Source organism: Haliaeetus leucocephalus, unplaced genomic scaffold (genome assembly GCF_000737465.1).
Source record: "Haliaeetus leucocephalus isolate CR32 unplaced genomic scaffold, Haliaeetus_leucocephalus-4.0 Scaffold110, whole genome shotgun sequence".
Lineage (NCBI taxonomy): Eukaryota > Metazoa > Chordata > Aves > Accipitriformes > Accipitridae > Haliaeetus > Haliaeetus leucocephalus.
In genome coordinates this window covers 1,720,160-1,747,476 of record NW_010972546.1, presented here as the reverse complement: position 1 = coordinate 1,747,476, position 27,317 = coordinate 1,720,160, and the positions used below count along the sequence as shown (strand labels likewise).

Sequence of the window (27,317 nt, the reverse complement as noted above, 5' to 3'; positions counted from 1 at the left end):
GCCCTACCTGAACACTGCCCTATGCTTCCCCCACCGAGAAGCACTGGCACACAGCTTGTGAAACATTTTTTAAATTTCCTTCTTCCCACGTGGTTGGGTTTCTTTCATTCCTATTTTTAAAGAATTTCCCCCCCTCTGCTGGCTCAGGGCAGAAAGCTTACCGTCATTTGCGGTGGGGTGGTTGGTTTGTTTTTTGTTTTTTTTTTTGTCACTAACCAAGCGCAAGAGGTTTTGGCCAGCGAGACACCCAACTGGGGACCCTACAGTAAGTCACGGGGTGCCCGCCGGCAGCCTAGCAAGGAATACAACAGGGAGCTTTGCAGCAGCTGAAATGCAGACGAGACCTTGCTCTGGGAAAAAAAAAAAAAGTCATGTTGCTAAAGGTGGAGAGGCGAGGGAGGGGAGGACCGGTGCGAAAGGCGCATCTCTCAGTAAGGAACCCCTCTCCCCCGTCCCCCCCGCGGAGGCACTCTGCCAGGCCCACGGTACGCCTTCCCATAAGAAGAAGTTGCCTGGGTTGGGGCACCCCAGCTGTGACCTGTTCCTGCCCCACTGGAACCGGCTGTCCCCGGCCCCAGCTCGCCGTAATTCTGAATTTTGGCCTCTGGATGTACCAGCGTGTTGTTGCTCCCCTCGGGTTTCGTAAAAGATTGCCCAACCGAGTGTATGGCGACGGGGACTCTGGCGAAGCGGAGGTCCTGGTCCCCTGGAAACTGGACAGATCCTGTGCCCTGGTAATTGCTCGTCTCCCCAAGGTGGCTCACGGAGCCCAAGAAGGTCCTGCTTTTCCCCAGAGGCTGGGCAGAGGGTTCTAGTAGCGTCTGGCCTGAATTCAGCTCCTCGGCACCAAATCCCCCCTCTGAGCCCTCGGCACTGTAAGTCCTGGAAGAGTGGGACCTGCCGTAGTCCGCGGCTCTCGAGGCTTGGTGTTCGTGTGTCGCGTGGCCGAGCGACTCCGACTCTTGCTGGGAAAAGAGCTGCAGCAGCGCAGCCGTCACGGCCGGGTTCAACTCTTGGGCTGCGTTGGAGAGATCGCCTTCGGACAGAGGCGGCGGTGGAGGCGGTCCAGGGGGCTCAGGGGGTCTCTTCTCTGGTGGGAGAATGCGAGGAGGACATGCTGTGGAAGGGTTACTTCTTTTAAACACCATCTTAAAACATCACGCGAACAGATATAAATACATTTATACGAAAAAAAAAACCAAACAGCCTACCGAGACAGTCCGCTCTCTAGGATGCACTGGAAAAGAGGCGGAGAGTTTTAAAAGCTGGCATTCATTGCAAGATCAATGCACATGTTCATTAACGTTCTTCCCGCACTCGCCCCGTCCCCCACGCTCCCAACTAGGCGGCAACAGCTGTCCTAACACATGGGCACCCGTGGAGGGAATTCCTGCTCTCGGATCAAAGGCTAATGCCAAGCAGGAGACAGATGTGGAGCCACATGACAGCACGTGTTCTCTGAACGCAGGGTCTCCCGCTGCACAGGGATGCTGTGCCTTACTGCTCCGGTACCAGGCTCGCCAGCAGCCGGGCAGCTGCGTACTGATAGAGCATGGCCCTGATGTATTGGTTTAGAAAAACACAAAATCAAAACCCAACCCCAAACCCACATGTACCAGTTCCCCACTGCACCCATGACAGACTGAAGGGAGCGGGTACCCCCTCTCATGTCCCCTCTTTGCTTCTTACCAAAACCAGCCCTGCTTCGCCTGGTTTATGACCTTTTTGCAAAGTACATTTCCAGTATACAGTCCAAAACAATCTCAACCCACAAATATTTGCATGCAATGTACAGACTGCTCTGGAGCATGAGAAAATCTTTTTAACCCCCTCCCCCCTGCCCCTTCTCCCCCAGTCCCCCCCCACCAAATCACATCTGAAGTCACAAGGATTTCTGTTTCAAAAAGGACCCCTCCTAGCAAGAACAAAAGCACCCTTCACACACCCCCACCATCACCATCACCACGCTCTTACTACTTTGTATTACTGCTTTTGAGCCAGCAGGAAGAACAAAGCAGCCTGGTTAGGCGGTGGGAAAGGCGAGAGCAGAGCTCTGGCCCTCCCCCTGCTAAGGCAGTGCCACGACTAGAAGTGACACTGCAGAGGGGAGGACGCAGCTTCCCGCAGGACACGATCTGCTCCCGGTGCCTTGCGTGCCGGCTTCGCTCACAAAACCAGTCCTGACTCCTGCAGAGCAACACAACTGAACTGACTCGATCTCATTCATCGACAAAAGGATGGGCTACACGGTGATTAAAGTTATTACTGGTGATGACATAAGAGGCCACGAACACCTTGTTTGAATCAGATCCTCAAATCATTTGCAAAACTGGTTATTAAAAAGGTCAAACTTTATTGTGAAAACCAGTAGTCTTCCAGGACCACCCCTCCACCCATATCAGTCAGTCCACTTTAAAACTAGATTGTATTTAAACCCAGAAAACAATCTTCAGGTAATTTTAAAGCCAAGCTGATTTGGGGACAGCATATCATTTAAAATAATTATAAACAGAGAACAATGTTATTTAATTGAATCTGCTCTACAATAACCTAGTTATCTTCCAGTACTAGGGCAAAAAAAAAAAAAAAAAGCACGATCACAACTGGCTTGTGGTGGGCGGGTGTGTTGAAGGCACGAGAACACAGCACGTTCAGCTACATTGCAGAGGAGTTGTGTATCGGGCCAAAAGAGGCTCCCCGGAGAGTCTGAGACATACTCAGGAGGTGCTTCTAGAATTTGGTGAGGTCGTCACAGGATGTTGCTAATAATTCAAAAAATCAACAGAAACAAAAGACATGGATACATTTACACTCACCTTTGAAAAGGAAATCCACGAGTTCACTGATACAATCAGGTCTTTTACACATGCCTCTTACTTGCTCTACAAGAACCAGCCGTTTGGCTCAACTTCAGATGTCACTGAATTTTAGGGCTCATAAAAGTCAACTCTATGTACAACCAGGCACACTGAAGCTGGATGCACAAGTTTCTTACATACACAACTGCCACTATCCCTCTCTTCCAGCACTCTCCAGTATTTCAGTTCTCATGTTCTTTAAAATCATCTCTGCAAATTTTTTTTTTTTTTTTTTGAGAGGGCAGGAAGGGAATGGTGAAAAAGAGAATTGGGACAAACAACACGATGGGAAAATCCACAGAGATTCAACGCCCTGTGCAAAAAAACTACCTGAATGTGTAAACTGATTACTAGGGGCATCAGAGGAAGAACTGACCCTCCAAGTTTCCCTTCCACTTTTGGGCAAAAACCAAAACCTTCACTTCACCTTAAAAATCTTCACTGACCCATTCACAGTGGAGCACTAATGGATTTCATATGCTTTGGAGATGTGAAGCAGAGTAGTATTTTTGCGTTTTAGCTTTTTGCAGTTGTTAAAACCTCCTGAGCAGTCCAGCACTTACCGCAGGGAGTGGGTCAGTATCTTTCTCAGTCTTGAAATCTGAGGCTTGACCACATTCTAGCACCCAGCACCCTTCCTCCTCCCATCCACACCCCCTGCCTCCCTCTGTCACAACACTCGAAGGTCTCGGTTCCTCCTGGCTGCAGTTAAACTACAGGCACTCATATGGAATACTTTAATTGTTCAAACAAGTGCATGGCATCCAAGATGCACAAGCAACGGTCATGATTATTTACCTGTACTTTCCTCTGGATGCATTGTAGGGGTTTTCCTTGGCCCCCGTTGCTCGCTGCTCTTCTCCCCATTGCTCTCCTCTAGGGTTATAACAGGCTCCTGGCTCTTCATTAGCTGACTCAGCAGAACAGCCAGCACATTCTGCATATCTCCCTGAGCGCTGGCTGTTTCTGGAGTCGCCTGCTCCTCCGGTAGCTGGGCCTCTGTGGGTGGCTCTTCTATGGCTTCCTCTGCTGCTGCTGCTGCCTGAGACTCATGCTGCTGAGTTGTAGCTTCTGTCAGAGCGTTGATGGACTGGTTGAGAGCCTCCAGCTGCTGCTGCATCTCTGGGTTAGAGTGTACATTCAACAGCTGGGCCATCTGTGGGACACTCAGATCAGTCTGGCTCTGCAGCAAGTTCAGTAAAACAGCTAGTTCACTCTGATTCAGCTGCTGGGTGATTTCTCCAAGGCCTGCAGTAAACACAAGAAGCATCACAGGAAAGTTAGGCAAAACTGCATCACATCGGTTTGTAATCATGACGCTACACGTAACAATAAACGCCTCTTCTCCATGTCCCCAGGCTGGGGGAAGGCACAGAGGCTCCAGAAGGAGCATTCCAGGATAGTTTGCTCAGATTTCCGTCATCAGCTTGCTCCCTCCAGACTACAATCAGCTCTGAACAGCACTGCAGCAGCACCCCGTGGTACTGCACAGACACTGCACTCACCCAAGGCTACAGCTGGGTACTGCTCTGTTAGCCATAGAGGGAAGCTTCTTCAGTGCCCCCTCAAATCTACCAATGTAACTGTGTATGTAGCTGCTTCTTAAAAATCAGCTCAGTTGAGTCAAACCTCCCTGTTCCTTGGTTAGCTGAGGGCATCCCAGGAATCAGAGTGGTGACCGAGGACACCACACCAGTTATGGCAGCAAGTCTGAGGATGCAGGATGAAGACTGGAAACCCTTAGCCCACTTCAGTGGCAATCAAAGCAGCAAGTCTGACAGCAGCTCAGCCCCTCCCAAAGTCTCTGCAGCACTCTGTGGATCAAAAGCACTCCCTCCTGCACTGGAAAGCAGGTTTCCCAGGATGGAGCCGAGTTGCTGTTTGGGATGGAGGAAGGGTGTGTTCCACTGATGCAGCAAAAGAAATTAGGTCAAGCAGAAGGCAATTCCTTGCTGAAAGCTGGCCTGGTATCAGAGAGGACTCTGTCCTGACCTGCAAGTATCCAGGTTAGTCTAAAATACAACCCTTGAGCGGCATCACCTCCCTTTGCACAATGCTGGAACAGAGCCTCCTGAGTGACAAGTGACAAGGGTGTCCCTTCACACTGACATTGACTTTGTAAGTCTAACTTTTTGGGAAGAAGGGTGCAAAGGTTCGGTTTTAGCAGCTCAGTTTTAAGCTCCCCTTGCTGTTAGGCAACTATGAATGTGACACTCACTTTTCTCAGCTGTTTGTTAATCCAACCACCACCTTTTGTCCATCTGCCATGTTTCATTGAACACATGGATTGCACATTCCCTGGAGCAAGAACTGTCTTCCTTGTTACTTGTCAGTACAACATTTGACGTGAAAGAAGCTTTAGCCCATATCTGAGTTTTGATAAGGCTTCTACAGAACAATCAGCATGGTTTGGGCAGCTTTGTCTATCTCTACATTCCCAGGAATCAACATACCTCCCCTCCAACTATTTTCTAGACACAGAAAGGTTGGTCACAGTTTTGCAAACAGTGTACAAGACCTGGTCCTTCAAGTCTTTATGACCAAATGATCTTTTCTGCAACAAGCAAAGTGCAATAATGTACACTTTTGCCCACCAACCACTAGCCTGTTACATCCCATGCCTAATCTTTATATAATCTGATCAACAAGACCAAACTTCAGCTCATCTGCACACCCTTCACACAGCTGTACCTTCCAGTCTCTTATCTGGCCTAAGTGACTCAAGGACTCCTTCCATTACCCTCTGTGAAAGCATGCTTTGGAACCAATACTATAACTCATAGAACAAATTCATAGTCAGGTCATCAGTGAGTGAATGCTGAAGACTAGCCAGAATGCTCTGCGGCCAATAGTTTTCCCGGAAGAGGGGAAAAAAAAAAAGGGGGGGGGGGAAACAGGGGAGGGAAGTCAGGATAGGAAGATTCTGGAATGCCCTTTCTGTAGAAATAAGAGGTGAAAGAACCAGACTGTCTTGAAAATAGACATAAGCCTCCCACACCCAGACCAGAGAGAGCAGGGAGGTAGCATATCAGGAGGAGCCTTTTACGGAGCAGACTGGGCACTGACCTACTGCATCTCCAGCACCAGACTCTGTTTTGAGCTGGGCAGGCTGTGGGTGCACAGGACTGCTGTTGTTTTTGACAGTGTCTGTGCTTGTAACAGAGGTAGTTTCTTTCCGAGAAACTTTTGATAATGGCGGCTCCTCCACTGCAATCCCGCTTTGCCGCTGCCGTCGGCGTTTCTTGCTCCACAGCTCGTGGCAATCCTGCCAGTGGGGAAGGCTGGAAGAGAACAACACTTAGCAGTTAAGAAACATAGCAAGAAAACCGATTTAAACCTCAAAGACCACAGAAAGTTATTAGTGCTGTAAGAGAAGCACAGACGTTCCCCTGACTGCAACCATACTATTAAACCAAGAAGGGGCAAGTCCTAGAACCAGGAAAGGCAGCATAATTTGCATGTGAATCATTTAATTTGCACTGGGATCTCACCCCTGAACAGACTGGGTTAGCTACAATGCACACAAGCCCCAATGAGTGCAAGTCCACCAAGCTTTGAGAGTCTGGTAGCTTTAAGAAAGCAGCTGCCTTTAGTCACTCTGAAGGAAACGGGAATCTCAAAAGCTACTGCCATACTTGCACGCAAAGCAGCCACGGCAGAGTTTTATAATCTGCTTGACTGGAGTGGGAGAAAAGAACTGCAGTGTGACACTGCTCAACAGCCACTCTTCTAGTCAATTAACAAGCAGCATAAACGAAGCCTGGCCAGCCCTCCATGGCACAGAGGACAGGGATATGCTACATGCTACTCTTGCATATCTTCCAACAGAGTTTTAGAGCACCTTACAAGCATCAAACTCAGCTTTATAAAACCAGCCTGTTATCAGGAAGAAAGCCAACAGCACAGGAAGAGCTATTTGCTCAGCCATATGACAAAATGCAAGGGCAGAGTCAAGAACCCAGAAATCATAACTTAATTCTGACTGAAAAAAAAACCCCACCCCAAGGCCAAGCCAGTGGCTTCTTCCCAAAGCTCATTAGCAGAGAGCCCACTGTGGTGGAGAATGCCAGCTGGAACTTACTCTGGAGGTGCCATTTTGCTGAGGTCAACATCCTTAAGGAAGTCACTCTGCAGGGCCTGTTCTGCTGTGCAGCGCTTGCCAGGGTCTAGCGTCAGCATGTGGTCCAGCAGGTCGAGAGCAGACGAAGGAATGCTGCGCAGAGAGTTGGAAATATGGCTGAGTTAAGGGGTTGTTCTCAACAGGGGGAGAAGCCCACTTTCAGAGGGACACCTCAGGCCTAAGAGAAATCCATGCAGTCAAAATTTATTACTACATGATGCAGCACCTCAAAGACATCAACAGAACAGGCATCAGATATGCAGTATTTTCAGTCTAATTTTTGCAATTTATTAAGAGCAACTCTGCTACAAATCCCACAAGATTATCACACAATTATACTCTCTCCCCAGAGAGCATGTCTTGGAAGTCAGACAACCTCAGCACTGTGAGAATGCCACACTGTCAAGCGTGTTTTCCAGCACAGACCCTAGCTAGAAGGGTCACAAGCGTGCAGAGGCAGGGAATCCCTCTGAAAGGTGGCTGTGGCAGATCAGATATTTAGAAAGGGGACAGTGACCCCAAGGGCAGAAGGCAAGAAGGGGAAGCACTGCTTTATCCTGCCAGGTAGGCTAGAGCCAAAGGATAGCAGATGAGTCACACAGCGTAACAGGCGGCCATAACCCCCACGCGGCCACTTATCCTCTCTTGTAACAAAACTCACAAGGAGAACTCCTCACGTAGGCGCCTTCGGTATTGCTTCTTCGGTTTCATAGTGTTGAAGTAGGGCAACTTGATGACATCTGGCCACACTGCTGGACAGGGGCTCCCACAGAGCCGGCTGAGAACCAGAAAAGCAGAGTATGATCAGCAGGTGGAACGCAGCTAGGAGGAGAAGAGTCACCAAGCCGAGTGAAAATGTTTCCTTTCTAAGCAGTTTACTGTACCAATAACCTAGGTCTGGGCACACTTCAATGAAGATTAGATAACCCTCAGGTTAAAAAGGGGGTATTGGGAAGAGGAAAAATGATTACCTTGAGTTTATAAACCATCCAACACAATGAATTTTCAGTGTGAGATGCAATTTAGGTTCATGATTTTTCCATTCAGCTAACAACAGCAAAGGTTACTGAGGGTGCATACATTAGCAGCCACACACTTGATGGTAGGCATGGACACCTAAATGCCTAACTATTCGCACTGGCAGTTACAGTCATTTGCTGGTCCTATTTTGCAGGCAGGTTAGAGAAAGAGGGCTCTTATAAACACAGAGACAGTGTGCATGAGCAGTTTCTGCAGTACCTCTTCTCATAGGCATGCATGTGCAATCCTTTACCTGATTAATTCAAGCTGAGCCAGTTCCAGATTGGCTTGAAAAATAGGCTTCTTTGTAAACAGTTCCCCGAGGATACAGCTGGAAAGAGGAAAAGCAAGAGGTCATGACAGCAAACCCTTGGGATGATCGTTTGAACACTGCAGCATTTCTGTTCAGAAGCAGGTTTGCCTGAGGAGAGTTATTTGCATCAGAGCTTGTAGTTGAGAACTGACAAACTAACCTATGTGTACAGAGTCACCAATTCTACGCAGCTGGGAAATAACATTCACTAGTAGGCTGGTTAACATGTCACAGGCTTCACACTTTAACTCTTTGCGGGGAAAGGAGGATGTGTCAATAGCATGACAAGAAAAACAGCCAGGCATCTCATTTTCCTCCAGATTCAGCCCATTTATCTTTTCAGCTTTACTGGGTGATATCTGCTGGCCCAAATTATCCTCAGCTGCCAGTAGCTTACTGTTTGTCATTGCCAAGCACAGGACATAGCCTTGTACACACAAGGTTTGTACGCACACACAACATTTGTACAGCTGGAAGGGAAAGAAGAGAAGGAGGGAGGGGACAACTCTGACTCATTCAGTCCTTAACACCTACTCTTAAGCCTTCCAACAGGAATGACAATCAGTGCCAAATATAGCTGTGGGCTGATAACAGGCACCTGTCTGCTGGAACTGGACTAACCCCACTCATTTGGCACAGGACACTGAACAGCAACTGGACCTCACAGCCAGAGTTTCCAGAAGTAATTATGAGGGCCTGACTTAACAAACCTTTGTTGTTTGTGTACTAAGCTCTGCTGAAAGTTTACCTGTGAATATCACAATGGGAAGCACGCATTTTGGGAAATCCAGTCCCACTTCTGAACGCTGAATCCTTGAGACTCTGGTTCTGAATCACTTAGAAAATGTTCCATCTTTGTGGCTGAACTGCCCAGACTCCTCCTGTTCACAAGGCTCCCTACACTACTAGAAACCTGAAATCTCTACTTTAAAATGTTTCCTAGATTTAGCTGAAAAAATTAGGTGACAAACAGAGCAATCTGAAGAGCTTAGAGAAAAACTCTCTATTAGGTCATTAAAACCATAAACTGAAGCTATGATCAACACAGAGTAAGCTTGTCACCCTTCTGATTTTAGTGGTACATTGTTATCAAAGGTTGGTTCATTTGTTTTTTAAATAGCAACAACAGATACTTTTTATGCTTTCACCTGTCAATACCAAGAAAAGTCTCATTCTAGGAGTTTTTACTAAATGGTATAGTTTTAGTTAGGTGACACACACCTATTTCCTCAAAGCACAGAATTCTGAAAGTATTCCTGTACTATCACAACATTCTGCCTAGCTGGAACAGATACAGCTTCAGAAATCAGCACAAATCAAAGGCCACCTTCCATTAGAACTACTCTATGCACGTGCTGATGTTCACAGCCCAACCAGGACAAAAGATACAAACCAGGCACTTACCCACAGCTCCACACATCTATGGCCGGTGTGTAACGCTCCTCACCTAGCAGCAATTCTGGAGGTCGATACCATAATGTAATGACTTTATTTGTGTATGGACGGCTGGAATGCAAGATACAAATATAAACTGATGACAAGAGTCACAAAACCGTTACAAACAGTAATTTTTACTTCCCAACTGCAGAGTTATGCATATTAAGTAGAAGCAGTGCCTAGGCTTCCATAGCACCTGCTTGAGTTAAATAAAGCTGATGAGATACCACAGATTTTAGAAGTCTACCTATGTGAAGACAGCAAGTTGTAGGTACCCAAGATTGAAAAATCCTGACCTGCAAGGGCAGCAGCAGGCTGCCATGACTGAATAGTGACTGATCTCAGAGCAAAATGTGGTCCATGGCAATCAGAGAAGATGTTTTGTTCCTTATCAGCTGGTTTGTCTAATGAAAAGCTATTAATATCAGCCAGGATATAATAGGATATAATTTCCAATAGCTGGAGCTGCATTGTACCACTTACACTGGAAATAATTTCTCAGGCAATGCCAGGACTTCCAAGTGAAGGGACTATTGGATATTAAGAAAGGAGATCATCTCATCTATGTAAGCCATTTCCCCCTTCCTCCACCCTGCTATGCCTCACCTCTCCTCTGAGCTGTAGAGTCGGGCGAGTCCAAAATCTGCAAGTTTGATTTGCCCACTGAAAGACAAAAAACAGTCACTGGTTTGAATCACAGGTGGGATCACATGCTGCAAGCAGTAACAGGTAAGGAAATCCCCCCATGTAGTAGAAAGGCCTAACAAAGCAATGTTTGCAGTAATTACTTTTGGATATGCCAGTCTTAGTTTTCCAGATCCTATTTAATGCTTCAAAGAAACAAAAAGGAAAAAAAAAACCACAATAATTCAGTCTCATCTCTATCACAAACCCTTCCCAACAGGCCAATGTCCCAGAGAAGTTTTCTAGATGGATATCCAGACATCTAGATACAATTATGTGCAGTATTATTCTGAGGCTCAAAGTTTTCTTATAGGTATCCAGATAAAGACTTGAGAATTAACAGCAAGTGAATATTGTTCTGTATTCTGCGATGAACTACGTTACTGCCAAACATTGCTATCTAGAGAAGAGAGAGCATTCATGGAGAACTGCTACTTCCTACCTTAACCCTCAACAGTTTCTCTGCATACAAGCACTTCCAATAAACAGTATTTTTGCCAAAATACCATGGAGACCAAGTGTACACAGAGACCCACTTACTTCAAGTCAGCATGAAAAAAGGTTAACTGTAAGGAGCTGCAAAACGGCCTCACGTGGAGACACTGCTACCAAGAGCAAGTTAAGTATAAGGTTGTTAGGGTTGTTCACCCTTGTAGCAGGAGACGTGTTCTCAGCCAGGAGCAGCACCCAGGAAAGCCACTGCTTAATTATAACCATCCGTCACACCACTGGTGGAAGCATGCAGGGTTATACTCCTACAGTGGATCAACACCTTCTGTTCCTAAGCGTACTCAAGGCGAAGACAACAACTGTGCGCTCTCAGCTGAACCCAGGGAGAGCGCAGGGAAGAGCGTGGACAGAAGTGTATCTACTCCCAGGTTACCTGTTGTTCAATAAGATGTTGGAGCACTTAATATCTCGATGAAGGAAATTCTTTTTGTGACAATAATCCAGACCCTCCATTAACTGTTTCATGAAAGACTTGATATGGTCCTCTGAGAAATGTACCAAGCCAGATTCTAGCAGCCCCATTAGGTCATGGTCCATGTACTCAAACACAAGGTAAAAGGCACCTGGTATAATAAAGTGAGAAATTATTTAAGGCAAGAGAGGAGACACAAAGAAAAAGGAGGAATGAAAGTAGACTCAATTGTTGAAATATTCTTTTTTGTGCACTGTTGAGTGTGTTCTGTTGGCATTTTCTTTAACGCAGTCTTGTGATATTTAGGGCTTACTGGGCATCCTAGAAGATTTTTTTTCCTCAAGGGAAGAAAAAACCACAAAACCCAAAACAACTAAGTAGCCCCTCTAATGCATCAAGCTGACATCTGAAACCAACATATGCACCCAAAATAAATTCCTTTGAAATCCTGGTCATGTTTACCCACCTGTTTTGTTTTTTCTTTCAAGCTAGTTTGTTGAAGAGATTACTGCTATGCATGGCTTGAACTGATGTTTGTGTTGTTCCTTTCTCTCTCGTGGTAGAGAAGGCCCCAAACAAAAGTTAGTGGGATGCTAGAACATCCTTCTTCCACAGTGACAGAGGACAGAAAACTTCTCACACTATTAGAAAGTTTGTTGCCACTCATCAGTGTTAAAAGTGACCCTGTAAAGGCTTTTTTTAAGCCTGCTCTTTTATGACTCTACAGGAATGCAATGCATCCTTTTAAGCCCGCGTCTACCTCTGCTCTGCAGTATGACAACTCATTTTAACTAGAATCTATCCTTTGATGTAAGGCCAAATCCAGATGCCAAACTTGCTGGAACTATGTATCAAGGAGGAATGCAGAAAAAAATCTACACCAGAGTTTAGATTTTTAGTTTTACACTAAGAATAAACAAATGGAGTTGCATCACCTCTTTGGCTAATCAAAACCACACCCCACAGCAAATACTACCTTTGTCCTTCTTGAAATCCAGTGCATCTTGTTTGTCCGTGACAATTTCCTTCATGTTAACAACACTGCGATGGATCAGCTGCCGAAGGATTTTGATCTCGCGGATGGCTGTGATAGGGAAGCCTTCCTTTTCATTGTCCAGTCGCACCTTCTTGAGAGCCACCAATTCACCTGCCAGAACGAGCCAGTGTCAAAGCCTCTGCACAAATCACTGCTAACAGCTCTGTGGGCTTCCAGAGGGAAGTTGAAAGTAGATATGAGCACAGTGAACATCCACCAAGAAACAGCAGACACAGCTTTAGTTACTACCCTACTAATTTTCATTTAATCTCTCTGTCAGAAGTTATCACACCAACAACTCAAGACAGATGACACCAGTGCTCCTCATCTCCTTCACAAGAAAGTCACACAGGTGAACATCAATTTACCGTTGAAACCACTCCAGTCCCTTTCACAAGCTCTGCGACAGTAAAGTCTGACAAAGGCTAATTTAAAAAGCAGGGGTTCAGTTGGCATCTATGGCTGGCATAGCTATACCTACCATGATCATCTGACCACTTGTCAAATTGTATACACAGGGCATACGATTTCACAAGCAGAGAGGGCAGCCGGGCACTAACTCACAGTTAGTATTTCAGAGCTTCTGTTCTTTTGTGCCTTTTGAAAACACCTGATGTAAATGCTTATTCCAGGGCTGGAGCCATTTCTAGTTCTACAGGTATTTGTCATTAAGCAGCAACGCCACTAACACTGGAATGGGTTTTAAGCACACCACAATAATGATGCCTTAAAGTAGTGGAGTCAATCTGAAGCCACTTGGCATCCTTACCTGTATCCTTGTCCTTGGCTTTGTACACCTGCCCATACGTCCCTTCTCCAATAATTCCAATGATATCAAACTTGTCCACACAACGCTTCCCCCAGTCACTTTCCGTCTGTCTCCTCTCCCCATACCGAGGACAACAGATTCTGAAAGATGGAAGCAGACTGTTAAGACACTCGAGTGCTCCATCTCACCTGCCATCCCACAAACAAATGCCCATTCAACCGTTTTAAGCTGTACCCTAAAAACAAAAAGCAAAGGTCAGGCACCCTGTCTTTACACTCCTAGCAACTGAGTGTTCAGTAGAGTTTAATGAATTATGCTATATAACCTCAACTACTCCAGATATAGGCACTGCTATGCAGGAATGTTATCCTTCTATTTAATTCAGATACTAAAACACCCCATCCAGAACACTCTCACTATCAGATCTTTTCACTTCAGTTATGCATTTGTCAGCTGCATACAGCTAACAAGCAATACATTGCTCCTCCTGGGGAAATAAGTAGTGCAAAGAGTAAGACAAGCAAAATGGATATTATGTCACCTCATTTCCACAGACTTTGAGGTGGCAGAAGCATTTTGCTATAGCCTACCTGGGGCATGCAGTTAGCTACACAGACTTCTACAAAGATCTCATTACATACTTTTAACTGAGAGTAGCTCGAAGGAGAAACAAACCAGTATCTTAATCTAAAAAATACAAAAGAATTATGCTACAGTGGGACAAAAAATCAGTGTTTGGAATCTTTTGCAGAAACGCTGGACATTTGATTTTTGTTTAAAAAAAAGTGTAGCTAGCGCTCTGTGTACAAAACATCAAGGCAGCTTGCTTTGTTGATAGTCGCATCAATTTTGTTATCGGGGAAGTTGTATATGCCTTGCAATACTCTGATTGTGCATGAAGAAAAGGTGTATGTCTCCTGTTCAGAATAACCAATTCCTAGAAGCTCCACGAGCTTTAAATAGGGATACTCATCAGGAGATTTTGGCCTACAAGCTATAGGCTAAATCAAAAGGCAAGAGAGCTTTCAGGGTAGATGTGGCTGGAGATTGACTATGGCAAACTCCAGCAATTTCTACCATTGAAAGGGTCAAAGGGGAAGATGACAGAATCCATCACAGCTTCAGTACAATGCCTCAACCGTAGCCTCCATTTGGTGCACAATTTACACATCCTTCTCTTCTTCCCAAACCGCTGTACTGTTAATTCTCAAATAGATGGGGCAAGTGGCCTTGAACTGTGAATGGTCCAAATATGAAACAACCCATAGGACACAGTTAATACTCCATAAGAAAAAACAGAAATATGAACTCATTTTCTCCACATTTCACTTCCCTCAATAATAAAGACAGCACTCAAACAAGTCTGGGGACAAAAGAATTTATAAAACTGAACTAAATCTGGCTAAAGATTTATAAGTAAGTGCACGTTAAGTGTTCTCCCCATCCAATAAATGGTGGGGAGGCTGCTGAGGGCTGACAAAGCAGCCGCCAGATTCAACTTAAAAAATGACAGCACTTTCAACAACACCTTCTCCACAGAGAGCACAGGGCATGCAGTCAGCTTTTCTAGGAGTGCTGCAGTATATGCTGAAACCTAAAGCTTTGGAAACCTAAACTGACATATGTGTGAAGAAACAGAAAACTTAACAACTCAAAGAAGCTGAAAAGAAAGCCAGCCTTACTTTGGTCTCTTTTTGAACGGTTGCTGAGGTGGTGTGGCTGCCTTTGGTTCCGGGGAGTCAGGAGGAGATGGGTCCCCTCCAGGGAGCTCTGGAGGGAGCGGGAGGTCCGTGAGTAAGTGTCGTGGTCTCTGCTCTCTATCTTTCTTCACAGGTTTTGGAGGAAGAATCTCTTTTGGACTAAACTCCGAAAAGTTAATACAATAAAAAAGTCAGACTTAACAGCCAATTAACAAACAAAAAAGCCTACTATAGGACAACTCTCTATTTGAGAACATAAGGTTAGGAGCCCAAGTTTAAGTGTCAAAATTAGCATAGCCAAGTATAAAACAAGCCAGTCTTAAATTTCACAGTGATAATATATCAGGAGAGAAAAGTGTTAGGTTTGAACCACTGTCTTCAAATAAACACACAGCTCTCTGCCAATAGAACTTGGTCAATTTGCACAAATACATAGTTATTCTCAGTTTCCTGTAAGACAGTTCAGGTTATCAGCCAGCACCCACTTTCTGACCCTGACTTCCTCTATTTAGTCTATTTATCATAATGAAGTTAAATGCATGACTTGTTATGGACCACTATAAATATGAACCCAGAATTAAGTCTCTCTACATAAGTAACTTTTAACTTCTTAGCAAGGACTGAAATGTAGCGCCAACTTGTGAAAATTGCTGAGAAACCAAAAGCTGACTTTTTTTTTTTTTTAAAGAATCAAATTACTGAGGCATCAGAAGCTTGGTTTAGACTGGCAAGAGTCTCATAAGCAGAACCTAATTCTCTCATGTATGCAGCAGGGAGAATTCCTAGGTCTGAAGAGTCAGGAATTCTTCTCCACACAAATCTTGGCTTCACCAGGAAAAGAAAAAGATTAAGAGATACGAACAACCTTCCAAGGTTCGTTTTTAGGGCAGCCAGCAGGAGGTTTGCTGTTTGTCAGCATCACCAGCTCTAACGCCTCAGCACAGAGAACTCCACATAAATGAACTGATGGAAGTAGGTCATTTTCCCAATTTTTTTATTAGACACTGCCTAATCTGCATGACAATCTCTTCTGAAATATAGTTAAGAAACAAGCAAGACAAAGAAGGATCCTATTCTGGCACTGAGCTCTGACATCTTCTGTAAAAGATGAGGGAGCAACCTTATCCCACTGCTAAGAAGTCACCAGGCAGCTGCAGAACTAATCACACGTCACACCAGCCTAGACCTCTGGAGGAAAGTATTCACCGACGGGCTCTATTACCAGCGGTACATATCCTAGAAATACCAGAAGTGGGAGAGCTGCACAGGCTGAAGCTCACTCCCCATTAACTGCAAATTCTTAATGTGCAGAATAATAGCCAGCCAGGTCACTTCACCGAGGCAGAACCCACGTTAAACCTCAGAAGTTCTTCAAAGCGAGATCTAGCTGGGGCCTACAATCGCATGTAGGATGCAAGGGACTTTGTTCCAACAGAGCAGATCAACCAGGTTTTTCTTTCTTTACTGCTTTCATATGTGTACTTGAAGCACTGATCCAATGTCCAGTTCTTACAGATTGAACATTCACAATAACAAAAAAAGCAGTTGTTTATTTGACTTTGTGTTTAATCCACTTCTAATCGGCAATTCATTTGTTCCTGACAGTATTTAAATATCTAATAGTATATGCTAAGCTTGGTCCCTTTGACCCTGTCAAAAAGATTCAGCCTTTTTCCAGACACACATCAAAAGCCAACTTCTTTGCAAGACTTCTTGGGAAGGGCCAAGGTGTGTTTGTAGGTTTAACCTGCAGCCACCCAGCCTCCCAGGAGTTCCTTTCTCTCTCTCATACTAAATAGTTATCATTTTCTTGCTGACACACTGTTATCTGCACTTAGTTATGTACAGCTTAGTTAATCTCTCTGCATATCAGCACTAGTGCCCCTAGATGGTTACTTTAATTACCCCCAGAACATTTGGACATTTCACCAGGCATTTCTTTCAAAGTGAGAAAGCTAAACAGACCCTTCAGAGTTGCCAAGCAGAAAAATAATGAAGTGCAAACGCAAACTGCCTAACAAAGACTCCTAGAAGCTACCTCCCTTCTTCCCCTCCCCTAAAATAGCAGGAATGCGATCAGTCAGGTCTGCATTTTTAACTATGTTAGTGCTGTGAACAGTCAACCAGGTGCTGTTAGGAACCTATGCAAGCTATGCAACTTCTGAGTGCAACACCAAACACGTACAAAGTTTGTACCACTTGCTTCTAAACAGCTTTTCCTCCCCTCCTGCTACATGAAGCGACCCACAGTGCACCTTGACTGCTGTGAAGTCTAAAAGCATTATAGACAGATGATAAGTCTTGAGAGCTCAGCAAGCACTGAGAAAGGTTAAACAGTCTCTAACTGAATGAGGCATGTTTTGTACTTGGACACTTCAAAGCACGTTTCCAAATCCTGTGCAGGGTCTCAGAGCTGGAGTGTTTTCCCAGTCTCAGCATATGAAAGCAAAAGTCTATCCAAGAACAATTTTGTTCATAAATATGAAGGCAGTTGATCAAGGGTGAGCTTCCACACACAGTCAGTGTCATACAGAACTGCCACTAGACTCAGCAAAATGAAGCAGGATTTCCCATCCTTTTATTGGGAAAAAGTCACTGTAAATCCATTTACTAAGCTTAGCAACCAGCAGTATTATTGCCCACACCCCTAAGTTCATAGTGATGGCAGAGATAAAACACACTTTTACAAAACTAAGCCATACCTGGGTGGTAAAAAAAGAGCTCTAGGTGTGGGTGGCTAAAAAAATAAAATACAGTATTTGCAGCACAATTTCTGTGTTTGGAATAAGGCAACACAGCAGCAGACTCTTGCTTAGACTGGCATTTGAGTTGGGAAAAGATCTGCAATCTGTTAAAAGCTACTGCTCATCACAGATACATTCAAACTAAATAGACACTTGCTGAACAACATTACACAGCTTAGGAAGGGCAACATAAACATGCACAAGCCTAACTTTTACGTTGATTGCAGCGACAGCATTACCCTAATTTACATCAATACCAAGACAAACCATGAAAATCAATTAAATGAATCAGAATATGTAACATAGTGTTCACTTCAACCACAGGGTAATTAAGTCATAACTATCATGTAACACACTATTCACTAAAAAACATGCTTTACTAACCAATGAGATACCTAGTACATCTTTATCGATGGTTAGAAAGATACAGAGGTTGTTAGGGAACTACAGGCTAAACAGATCCAATAGAGAAAAAAAATTTCAGTGATGACCTGACGTTAACAGCACTACAACATACTAACAGCTACAAAAGGAAAAAAAAAAGTTTGTTTTCCTTCCTCTCCACCTCCATTTTAGATATTCTGTTCCCTTCCCCACCAAAGGAAAACTCCCACAGTAAGGTTTTTCAGACCAGTTCATATTAGAAGCCAAGACCACCACCAGCCAAGACCCAGAGCAGCGACAGCTACAATTACAGGACAGAATTAAGTCTGCATGTTTTGATTAGAAATGATAGGAAACAGAAATTTGAAGTAGGTGTAGTTTCACTCTTTCAAACTCTTTTTCAAACAAACAATACCTACTCCTTAAGCAATAAGGATTGTATTAATTATTCAATAATTAAGACAATACTTAATTTAAACCAATGCCATTTTTTACATGTGGGCATGGCCTGCATGTTTGTTGAGTTTAGAACAGAAATAGATCTGGTTTGTGTTCTTCTATTGGAATTGTTAAGCTCTTTCCTGTTACTTAAGTACCGGTGCTGGAGGAATTAAACAAAAAAAGCAATTTCAAAATAAGCCTGTGCAAATGGCTGCAACACAAAGGGGTGCATAATTCTGGATCCATGTTTCATTACTGTAATAAATATGAACAAAGAGCGATGTGAAACTTTTACTAACCAGCATTAAAACAGCAGCCAAACCTCTCTTTCTCACTGAGATAAGATGTAACTACCTGCACAGGATCATAAAACTCTCCACATAAACCTGACAAGGCCAAAACCAGGAATGGCTGTGCAATAACGCATTTATACCAGTGGCATAGTCCTCAGAGCACTCTGCAGGATAAACTAGTGACTGTCAAACTAACCAAAAGAATCCGTTTATTTCAATGTTTTGCTTTTAAATGCAAACTGGATGCTCTTGTGTGACCTTACCTATCCAAGTCATCTTCCCCAACTAAAATAGGGGGGAGCGGAAGCGGAGGCAACGTTGAAGTTTTCAGGTGTGGGATAGCAGCCGTCACAGACACTTGTGTTTTTGTAGCGACTTGGACAGAGGACTGAGAGTTCACCTGAGAGGATAAAGTAGACGTCCTTGGGTGGGAAGAAGATGGCAAAGACGTTGGGGCTGAAGTAGGGACCTGAACAGGAGTCAGTTGGGATGGTGGCAAAGGTGGAACAGCAGGTGATGGAGGCAAAGGTGGCAACGGCGGAGTTGGAGGTGGTGGTGTGGTTGTCGGCAGAGGTGGAGGAGGTGATTTTATTGAGGGTAGTGGGGGTGGAATCTCCTTCTCTGCTGTGTCTGTCTCTTTAGGAGATAGTAGGTCCTCTACTACTGCTACAGGCTTCAAGTCTTTTGTTCCCGTCTGTTTCGAATCTCTAACTGGAACAGGATGTTTCCTCTCAGAGTTCTCCTCTGCCTTGATTTTTGTTGCCTCTGCAGGGGCTTTAGTCTCTGCATTCGTATACAGTAAATTCACTAATTCTGTATCTGAAGACGATTTTTCAGATTTAACAGTTTTGATGACCTTTTTTGATTCTGTTCCAGATTCCTTAAGTTCAGCTAAGCTGTTCTCCTTTCTAGACAGGAAAACAGGTGAGCCCTTTGCTTCCTTCCCATCCACCTTGGCTGCAGCTGCTGCTGCTGCCGCTCGCTCCTTTTTCTTCCTGCTGAGTTCTGCCCCCAGACTGGAGTTCAGCGGTAGCCTTGTCGGTGATATACTGGAATGGCGACTGCGTGATCCAGACCTCTGCTTTTTACTGTGAGATGATGAGTGTCTTGAATACCCAGGACTTCGGCTTCGGGACTTCACAGACTTCCTGTGGAGAGAACGGGGAGAAGATAAATGAAACGAAGCATCTCTCAACCTCTGAGCTATTCACCAACATCAATAGCTCTCTCTGAAAGTAATTCAAATCCATTATTTGTCAACTAAGTTCAGAGAGTCCATAACACCTGTCAGGAGAGACTAAAACTACTGAAATGAGTTTATTGACTAAAGCAGTACAAGCTTCAGGTCATCATCCAGCCTTCCAATGTCAGGACTACCCTCACAATCATACTGTTAAGACAGAAACGAAGGATCAAGATTGGACAAGCCCCAAGGTAAAGACGAGATCACAGATGCATGCACTAAACAGAAGACTTCAGCTGAGAGGATGAGCTGGCAGTTTACAAATCTTTCACAGTAATTATGTACAACTTTAAAAGAAAGCAATGGATAAAATATGACTGCCCTCATGGGAATGCCGCCTCAGGAAACACTTCACTTCAAGCTAATTTTTCCCCCTGGTTCTTTTACTATCATCAGAACTCAAATTTGCACACTGTGATTCAGGAGAAGAAAAAAACCACCCCAGAAATTTTATTGTTTGAGGTATGTCCAGAGGGTCTCAGTCGTTCTCTACAATAAATGGGCTCTAAATCAGGTATATATGCAGAAATAAAAAACCCCACACTGAAAGCCTGTGTTGTGATACAAGCAACAAGCAAGGCAGGAAACACCTCACACCATCAGGGTACGCACCATCAGCACGGGGTGAACCTAGTCAGAAGACAGCAGTAACCACAAGCTCAGTGGAGACTGATACGGAAACAAGATAAAAAAATAAAATAGAACTGGAAACTGGTACTTCCAGTGTCCATGTCAAAATAACTGACAAGACAGAACTGTTTCCTCCACTTAGGGAGGAACTAGGATTTTGCAGGTTATGAGACAGCATACTTGAAACTGTACACGTGGTAGGCTCTGAAGGGTTTAGAAGCTGTGTGAGCCGACAGCAAAACAAGAAGTTTTGAGATCAGACCCTATGAATACTAATAGAAACTATGCTCAAAGTTTATTTTTATTCCATGATTTATTACTCAGAACATACCTTTTTTTTGAAAACATGGAGTTCTCTCAAAACATAGTTCCGCAGTAGTTATAAAACACACCTAATAGCAAGCAGGTTTGAACGCAGTTAGATGCTGGCTCGCTTGTAACCATACTCGGAATGTAATTAGCAACAAGATCTAAACTGTTTATAGTGCTACTCAAATTAATATTATCCTGAGACAACAAATGTTTGGAAAACAAACTGGACAACCAAGACAGACTAATGCTTCCTCGCTAGACACCACCACCACCTCCAAGGATGGACATAGTTGTGATTGCATGGGAGGTGAAGGGTCTTGCTGCACAGTGGTGTGGAGTTTACCAGAACCCTCTTCCCTTGCTACTCCAAGCACAAACATTCTGCCCTTTCACTAGTAAGCGCAACCCCAAACCTCATGCTAACAGTGGTCAAAGAACACTATGACTGCAGGTAGTCCTTACCTTTAGCCTTACAAAATAAATATACAACCAGAAGGAGAAAAGTGTCAGCTGAAGTCATTCAACTATTTTCCTCCTCAACACACTTCTCTGTAATGGGGATGCTGCCTCAGGGTCGCCTATTTTTCCAAGGTTTCTGCTTAACAAATTAATGGTCTCAGACACAGTTTACCATTTGGATAGCAGTTCACCTGCCACATCCCAGTGCAAAGTTGCCAGGTGCTAAAAAAGCTGTTATGTTTTCACTATGCCCAAAGACATTCCAAAGGCTAAGAAAAACGCTCCTAATGAATCCTGTAGGATGCAGTTTACTGCAACCACAAATAGTTTTGGGGTTAGCATTCCCTATTACAATTCTTTCAGGATAGATTGTTTAAGATGCCATGATACTCAGTTTCCTGCTCCCCATCTCCCATCCTCCCCCATGATTAGCCCCCCAACAGTTACTCCAACTGGTTGCAGAGCCACATTCTCAACAACATCACTCAGCAGATCTTCTATAAACTTCTCCAAAAGTCCAAATGTACCTTATTTTTAATAGTACTACGTTAGAAATGCAGCCACCAAAGATACCTGCATGGACACAAGCAAGGGAAAGGTAATGCTGGAGGAAGCGGTGGCGTGCGCAGACAGGACCTCCCTTATGCAAGGGTTGCTGTGGAAGGAGTTGCACCACAGAACCAGCTCTTCCAAGGGCTGGGGATGACTCCCTGACCTTCCGTCAGCAAATATACACACTCCTGTGTTCCACCAGGACTAAATCCACTTATTTCCTCCCAGATGCTCCACAGGCATCACTCACACTTTTTCTCTTCAGTTGTCTAATGATAATTACCTATACCTATTATACAAAGAGCTGCTGTTTCTAAGCCCATTTTCCAGCTTGGTGTTTACAGCTTCTTTGTTAGACCTGAAAAAGGCACCACATCCAGAAGCTTGTCTGCTTTCCCAGCTCTATCAACACAACCAGTAATAGATCACTCTACAACAAATCTTACCTCATATCATTAAGACCATCAACAGCCTCAACACCACTACAGTGCTTGCTGAGCAGCGGTCTTCCACAGCAACACTTGCTTTTATCACTGCTGGATATCTCAAAAAAGATGCAATAAGACAGAAGGTGCACAGGCAGATTTTGCTTTTTGAAGATACTCTTTCCATCCTTTGGAATGATCTTTTTGTGGCTTTACCTGCAGTCAACTAGTTAGCACTTTTACCCCTTTCACCCTTAACATGTGTTAAGACAACAGTCTACAGCTCACTTGCTTTGCTAAGGTTATCAGGGATGGGTGGGGGGCAATTCAGTCTCACTTGCAGTTCTTTTTCTGGATAAAAATGCTCTGGGATTAAAAAACACCTTGTTGTCTCTCTAGCACTGGAAACTAGAAATACAAGATACTAACCACAACGACTGTGAATTAACATCAAGAAGTCAGAGACAATGGCTCATCTAAAAATCCAAATAAAAAAGCATTGCTAGATTAATTTAACTGATACAATCAGAAGATTAGAATGGTCTTTGGAGAAGGGAATGCTGGAACCCTCCAGACCTCCTCATGATGAAAACAACCACAGCTAATAGCCATTAACAGAGGTGAGCCTGAATCAGCTGGCAGAACAACAAAGCCCCACATCTACATACTTCCATATTATCCACTACACAAACTCCTAGGAACATCTACAGACATTAAAATACATTACCTGCTCCAAGCTGCAACAGAAGATGAGTAAAGTGCAAGCGAGTATCTGGGAAGCCTGACCACATGCCCCGTACTCTTAAATCATCAGGAAACAAGCTCAAACAGAAGGCCAATGTTTCTCATTTATGAATGCCCGATGACCTTTTGCCGTGGCAAGGATCTGCATAACAGTGGCCACTACTACAGCACGTGCACACACTCATACTTAGCTGCTATACTTAGTACAGAGCACAACCCACCTTCAGCAAGCTGAAGGACTCTGGAATTTCTTCTTCTAGTTTTAGCTGCAATGACAACAGTTGCTACAAGGAATGGCAAGCCACTTCTGTTATTTTCCCTACTGACCAAATCATCCTCATTTCCTCCTAAATTGAAAGCAAGTTGTTTTGCACAGCCATTTGAAATGCAAACATTCTGTATTTTCTCCAATCAGCACAGCACATTGATTCAGTTTCCTTATACTGTATTTTGGATGTGGAGATTAAAGAAAATACAGAATGCATTAAAAAAACCAAAAACAACAACAACCCATATTGTCAGTCATTGGAAATAATTCAGTGTCCCAGAAAAGCCTGCGTTACCTCCTCTGAAGCATTTAAGCCATAGTCAGATGTTCACTGCCTATATCAGTGTGCCAGTTAAAGACATTTTCTCTCCCAAAGTGTTCCTGCCCCTCCACAGGAGCCAACAGAAGAGATCAAGCAGTCACTCCCCAGCTACTCTGGTGTAGTCAGCTGCCTCCATTTACACACTCATCTGCAGCAGATCAACCAAAGCTGGCTTTGATGAAGCTGGCAAGGAAGGCTCAGCCCATCCCCATCCACTCCTTCAGGTGAGCTCCTGAACAGCCGTCAGCAGAGGGTCAGCCCCACCTTTGGCTTCTGGAGCAGACGTTTGACCACAAACTTACACCGACTACCTCACCATACAGGCTACAAGCTCAGTGAAGCAAAACCAACGATAAATTACAACTTATAATTTGCCTAACGTATGGAAAATGTGTTAAATTCCCTCTGCCCCTTTACTAGAACCACTTCAGGTGGATGTTTTCTGAAGGAGTGATCCATATTTTTTGCTCTGCTTTAAAAGAATATATCACACAGTAAGTTATCTGCCCAGAAAAAGAGAGAAAAGTAGTAGGTTATCAACTGCAGTCAGAGATTCAAAGAATTCAGTACAAGCTGAGCGTAAACAGTAAGTAACCTTTGGAATCTATTTTGGTTTGGGGTCTAGCATTTTGACAGTGAGTCAAAGATGCCCTTAAAAAGTTTGTAAGTCCAGGGAAGCAGCACAAAGTGCTTCAAAATTGCTCCCATAATTAAGAACAGGAAAATATAACTGCTTGATCTCTGAAGTCAGAAGCAACTAGCCATTTACATAAAGAATAAGCTTCGGGTTCTCCTGGGAAGTAGAGTAATGTGGGGGGGTGGAAAAAACACCTCTTCATATACCACTCCGTTTTCCTCATGGTTTCTCCCTGGTTAGGGCTGAACATGGACATTTAACAGGTGCCATAACACAAAATTATATCATGAAGTATACATATGTTTTCTACTGCTGTGTTCTCACCCTTCCAAAAGTGTTAGCAAGTAACTAACATGTAAGAGCAGTGCCACCAGGGCAAAAAGGATTGAGGGGAGGGAGAAGAAAACCATTAACAACTATCCCTCAGATCCTCTCAGGTGTACAGAGAAAACAGGGCAGAGGAGAAAGAGCCTGGAGGAAATATTCACTATGTAAAGTCACAGCAGTGTAAGTAGATTTTACATAACAGCTTCCACGGTGCTAAAACCAATACACCTCTCACAGCAAGGACAAAGGCACTATTTCAAGCCCACTATAAAAGACAGTATTCCTGAAGTTAAGAGTTCTAGTAACAAAGGCCAAATTCCAAAAGCCCGGAGTTCTTTGGGAACTGCTGATCACATAAATGCGCTCTGGAGGCAGCCTCTTCACTCACAGCTCCTGTTTGGACCAGAGGATGCAGTACAGCTAACACAGCGCAGAGCATTTCTATAGCTATTACATTCCAGGTCACATCTTAATTGCCATGGAGCTACAACCAAAGCTCCGCAGCACCCATGGTGACAACTGGAAACTCACTTAACATAAGCTGAAGCCAGAAAAAAAGAATCAACATTAGACTATGTATTCGTGCATATAACAGGATGATTAACAAACATCTGAAATAAAACACACAGAACTACCTTCAAATAATAGTTTCCTTCTGTAGCAAGGTTACTGACTAAAGAAAAAAAAAAAAAAAAGAGAAAATTATAGTTAAGCCAGAATACAGCTGGGTCCTACTTGCCCTTCCAGAACACCCCGATTTCAGAATGGAAGCAAGAAACTCTAGTACTGAGAAAACAAAGTTTAGGCTAGAAAGATGGAGTTTACATGTGGTCATCTCTAATTCAAGGAAAAAGAAAAGACAAGTCAGTTCAGAAAGAGCAAAATACACTCAAAACAAGCCACCCTCTTGAAAAGCATCATCAAGTTTCCACATGCAGTAAACAGATAAAGGCTTCCAGAAATAGGTGAAAGCATTCTCCCTGGCTGAACTTCTTGCCAGGGAAGTGCATTAGATACCGCATCAGGAGCTGAATGGCTCCGTCTCCCTTCAGAGCACAACCCTCCTCAGGAGCCTCAGCCCTTCTGCGGGGGCCACCTCCAGAGGTGGTGTGTAATTTAATCCCAGGAGCTCATTCAGCCCTAGGCCTCTCTGCTGAGAGCCAACATGGACGCTGCCTACCACCAGTCAGGGAGGTGTTTTCCAAAGTGTGAACACCATTTTAAAGGGAATTGCCACGAACCCAACCAAAGCAATTCCACACAAATCACTCTGCAGCCAAATCAGGCAGCCAGTGACCTGGGCCCCACCGAGATGAGGAAGGGGGTTAACCCTTCCCATGCCCGGAGCCACCCCGACCACCCCCAGCCACATCCCCATTCCCGGGGGCATGGAAGGCAACGCGGAGAGCACGCACCTGGCGATGGGGCTTCGGCTCACAGAGCGCTTCGTGGCAAAAGGGCTGCTTGAACGCCGTCGGCCGTAAGGGCTCGGTGACCTCCCGCTGTACGACCCGCTGCCTCTCTCGTAGCTCGAGGATCGCCTCCTGTTATAGGGGCTTATGGACCTCTGCCGCCGGCTGTAAGGGCTGGGAGAGCGAGTGTTCGACTGGTAGGCCACGGGCTCCTTGTAGGGTGGGCTGATCGACTGCCGGCGCGAGGAGCCGCCGGGGCTCTTCCTATAGGGATCATAGTTGCTGGATGTGTGAGAGCGGGGAGGGCTGAGATCGTACTCCTGGATGTAGGAGGCTCCTGAGGGGCTGTCGTCCAATTTAGGGCTGTCAGACCATTTTCTGTGAGGACTTCTGGATTTCCGCTTCGGACTGTCGATTGTTTTGTAACTTTTTGGAGCATCCCTCTTCCGATGGCTTTTACTGCGCTCTTTGTGGCTGGACTTGAGCTCCCGATCCTTCCTGGATTTCTCCTTGTGCGCTTTGGCTGACCGGGATTCCTTGTTGCTACTCTTTGAGGACAGTGACTTGGGGTGGTCCTCGCTCTCAAGGAGTCTCTTGGAGGATCCCGATACTCTGTCCTTGGTGGACCCGGACCTGCTGGATGCCTCCAGGCTCTTCTCTAACTTTCTCTCTTTTTCTGCCTGTTTGCTCTTCATCAGCTCACGAATGCGCTTGTGCTGGTGGTGCCGGTGCTTCTGCATCCTCTCGCTCCTGTCCGCTTTCCTTTCCTCATTCTCCCTCCTGTCCAGCTTGAGGGCCACATCATCCGAGAAGGTATCTGAATCCGAACTGATGTCATCATACTCCACCAGCGGCTTGATCATCGTGCCCAAGGGTGCCGCCGTCTCCTGGGCTGCCAGCGGTGACTCCTTGGAGTGCCTGGACTTATGCCTCTTGTGCCTGGAGGCCAGCCGGTGCCTCTCCTTGCTGTTCGAACTCCCGCTGCCAGGCCCGTGCTGCGAGGACCCCCCGCCGCCCCCATCCTTCTTGCCCCCATGTCTCTCCGGATTTGGCATTCCTCCTCCACTGTGCTCGAGAGAGGGGAGGGGGGGGGAATCCTCCAAAACCCCCAAAACTTCAAACTTCCTCAGCGCCCGCTCCTCGCACCATTCACCCCGGCCTCGGCCCTCCCTGCCGCCAACACCCCCCTCCTACATGGGGAGCGGGGCAGGGAGCGCGGCCCCGCGGCGCCTCGAAGCCCCGGAGGAGGCGGAAAGTGGGGGGGG

The 27,317-nt window shown here is 45.0% G+C and overlaps 1 protein-coding gene across 4 annotated transcripts; it reads right to left on the bottom strand.

Annotated features, from left to right (window-relative positions):
* Window positions 1–27,311, bottom strand: CDK12 (cyclin-dependent kinase 12). Of its 4 annotated transcripts, none has more exons than XM_010585540.1 (14): window positions 26,056–27,311; window positions 18,985–19,869; window positions 14,842–15,018; window positions 13,160–13,299; window positions 12,331–12,501; window positions 11,316–11,505; window positions 10,355–10,411; window positions 9,716–9,817; window positions 8,252–8,329; window positions 7,640–7,756; window positions 6,940–7,071; window positions 5,925–6,139; window positions 3,657–4,106; window positions 1–1,117 (listed from the first exon to the last, which is right to left on the bottom strand). In XM_010585540.1, the coding sequence occupies exons 1-14, from the start codon at window positions 27,105–27,107 to the stop codon at window positions 429–431; spliced, it is 4,455 nt and encodes a 1,484-aa protein (XP_010583842.1). In that variant the 5' UTR covers window positions 27,108–27,311; the 3' UTR covers window positions 1–428. The 4 variants fall into 4 exon arrangements, with proteins under 4 accessions (XP_010583842.1, XP_010583843.1, XP_010583844.1 ...); XM_010585541.1 differs by having other exon boundaries at window positions 1–1,090; XM_010585543.1 differs by lacking the exon at window positions 1–1,117 and adding an exon at window positions 2,334–2,762.
* Between the last annotated feature and the right edge of the window lie 6 nt (window positions 27,312–27,317).

Excerpts from the sequence above, each read along its gene's own strand:
- CDK12 (XM_010585540.1), bottom strand. The coding sequence starts at position 27,107 with ATGCCAAATCCGGAGAGACATGGGGGCAAGAAGGATGGGGGCGGCGGG. Across the intron at positions 12,502-13,159 it reads AGCCAAGGACAAGGATACAG|GTGAATTGGTGGCTCTCAAG; the intron begins GTAAGGATGCCA and ends TCGTTCTGGCAG. Across the intron at positions 10,412-11,315 it reads AACATCTTATTGAACAACAG|TGGGCAAATCAAACTTGCAG; the intron begins GTAACCTGGGAG and ends TTTGTCTTTCAG.